Genomic DNA, 2250 nt, shown 5'->3' on the forward strand with positions numbered 1-2250 from the left:
ACGGTGACGTCAGCGCAAAGTTGTTGTTGCTGCCTTAAACTGAAGAAGAGTACTCGAGATTCCTTTGGGTGTTATTATTCTTCATCTGCTTTTTCCGTGATCGTATAATGTTGTCTTTTGCCTAATTTGCATTATAACAAACTTGTTACGTCTGCTATGCGTTTTCAAGATCCAAAGCAACAACAGGTTGCAGAAGAACAAGAAATTCAACGAACCAAAAAAAAAATCTGTGCGAAAAAAAACACGGAATATGCACAAAACGTGGTCGGCAGGCTTCGAATGTTGTCTTGTTGAACTGCATCCTGGAACTACGCCAACAAGAGCCGCTGCGACGCGACCCTGAGCGAGTCCTGACGGCGTCGGCGTCGGCGTCGACGCCAGCCATGGCGGCGCCTCAGTCCTCCACCGATTCGCTGGTTCCGCCCCTCCGCCGCCACCCGCGCCGCCTCGTCTTCGACCGCCGCTACGGCTGGATGTAAGAGACACACACACGACCACCAGCCAGCTCCCCCATCTCTGTCTCGCTCGCCGCCGAGATCCTGTTTCCGTGTGCTCTGACGCTCCTCCTCCCTCCCCTTCCCTCCCGCAGCTTCGACGAGTGGACGGACCCCGCCGACCAAGCCCTCTCCGGCGGCCGCGGAGTGTTAGTGTTTCCACTCCCGCGTTCCGTGGATGCTGGATTTCCTCAGAGTTCCTTCTTTTCCCCAATTTTCCCCAGCCTCAACTCTCGTTCATATCTGCCCTGTTGCTTCTCAGGTTCTGTGCGGTGACGATGGCGCGGTCGCTGGTGAACGCTGCGGCGTCCTCGGTAATCTCCTTGCTGGCAAGTTAGGATATGTGCTGAATTTTGTCATCTTCGCTGGATTGGATTAGATTGTTGGGAAAGGGGGCGTGCTAGGATGCACTGGAAAAACCTAGGCGATAATATAGTGGCATGCTAGCATCACGTTGTTCTTTTACGGATTTGCAGTGGCAATACAAGCTCTGGTATTCTGAGTTCTGAATTCTACAATGGATTTATCATTACTCCCCAGATTCACTGTGCTTTCACATCATCCGTTTATGGTCTCATCTTTAACGTTTGGGGTTTATGACAAGTACAAGCTGGGCAACATCATCGGCACGTGATTTAATTCCGGGAATTTGTTTGTTGGGTGGAGATTTCTTTTCTAGATTGCAAAAATAGGATGAGGCAACCAATTTGAGGTCTAATATGAGATATATGTTTTTTTTTTCTGAAAGTTATTCATCAGAGAATTTTTGTTCATATGATTGGCATTTATATTTTCCTAACTTTAGGATAACATTCTGAAAAATATGAACAGTTCTATTCTGAGATCATTGATCTATCCTGAACCTTTACTTACCTTAGATGAATTATTACTGCGGTGGATTGTTAATCTTTGAAAACTGCTAAATGTGTATTGGACTACATGTACCACACTGTAACTTAAGTACCCTATTGATTTCCTCCGAAATGTCATACATTGATCTCCTAAATAGAAGTACTAGGGAACATTTTCTTGTAGGACTTAACTCTGGACTCTGTTCCTATTCAACTATTCATGTTTTAGCAATTTACATTTGGTGGGTGTTCATTTGGTAGATATGAAGCCATGCATATCCATGAGTTTATCTGAACTTACCAGTTGAACTGAATATGATTCACTTTTATGTCGAATACTCAATTGTGCTTGTAGATTAGTCATGTCAGTCAATAATGCCTATAGATGATGTCATCCTTATATTTTTCCTTTATTCCAATTGATGATTATATCCACTCTAGTACTACACCTCTGTTATTATGCTTACTTGAATACATCAAGCATGCAGGGTATCTCCTAATCATAAAGAGAGAAATGGAAAAACCTTTGATTTGGCTATATTAATAGAACATCATCCTGATATCTAACAGCTTCGTTTGTTCCATCACAGATTAACTATGCTGCCAGTTCAATCAGCAGAGTTCTTGAACACCCCAAAAGATTGCCTCTACCAGCATATACGTCTAGCCTAGCATTCCGCAAGAAGCAGCAAGCCTGGTTTCGTGAACTTGAATGCTCTGGAGTGGTAGCTGATCTTAAGTTAATACACTGTTGTACTCATTCTGTACTGGAATGTACAGCAACTGATTGCCTCTGTTTAACAAAGAAGCATGGTCATCTGTAAGCGATGTATCAGAAAATTATAAGACACTTATCCTTAGAAAAAGCTGATTTGTTATCTATATCTTGTTTCTACTCTAATGCG

General features: G+C 43.4%; 1 protein-coding gene across 1 annotated transcript; it reads left to right on the forward strand.

Annotated features, from left to right (window-relative positions):
- Nucleotides 1-269: 269 nt before the first annotated feature.
- On the forward strand, nt 270-2250 carry LOC136513812 (uncharacterized). The gene is made up of 4 exons (XM_066507789.1): nt 270-475; nt 590-643; nt 757-808; nt 1936-2250. Exons 1-4 carry the CDS (start codon nt 384-386, stop codon nt 2167-2169), a joined length of 432 nt encoding a protein of 143 aa, XP_066363886.1. The 5' UTR covers nt 270-383; the 3' UTR covers nt 2170-2250.

Source organism: Miscanthus floridulus, chromosome 16 (assembly GCF_019320115.1).
Source record: "Miscanthus floridulus cultivar M001 chromosome 16, ASM1932011v1, whole genome shotgun sequence".
NCBI classification, from domain to species: Eukaryota; Viridiplantae; Streptophyta; class Magnoliopsida; order Poales; family Poaceae; genus Miscanthus; species Miscanthus floridulus.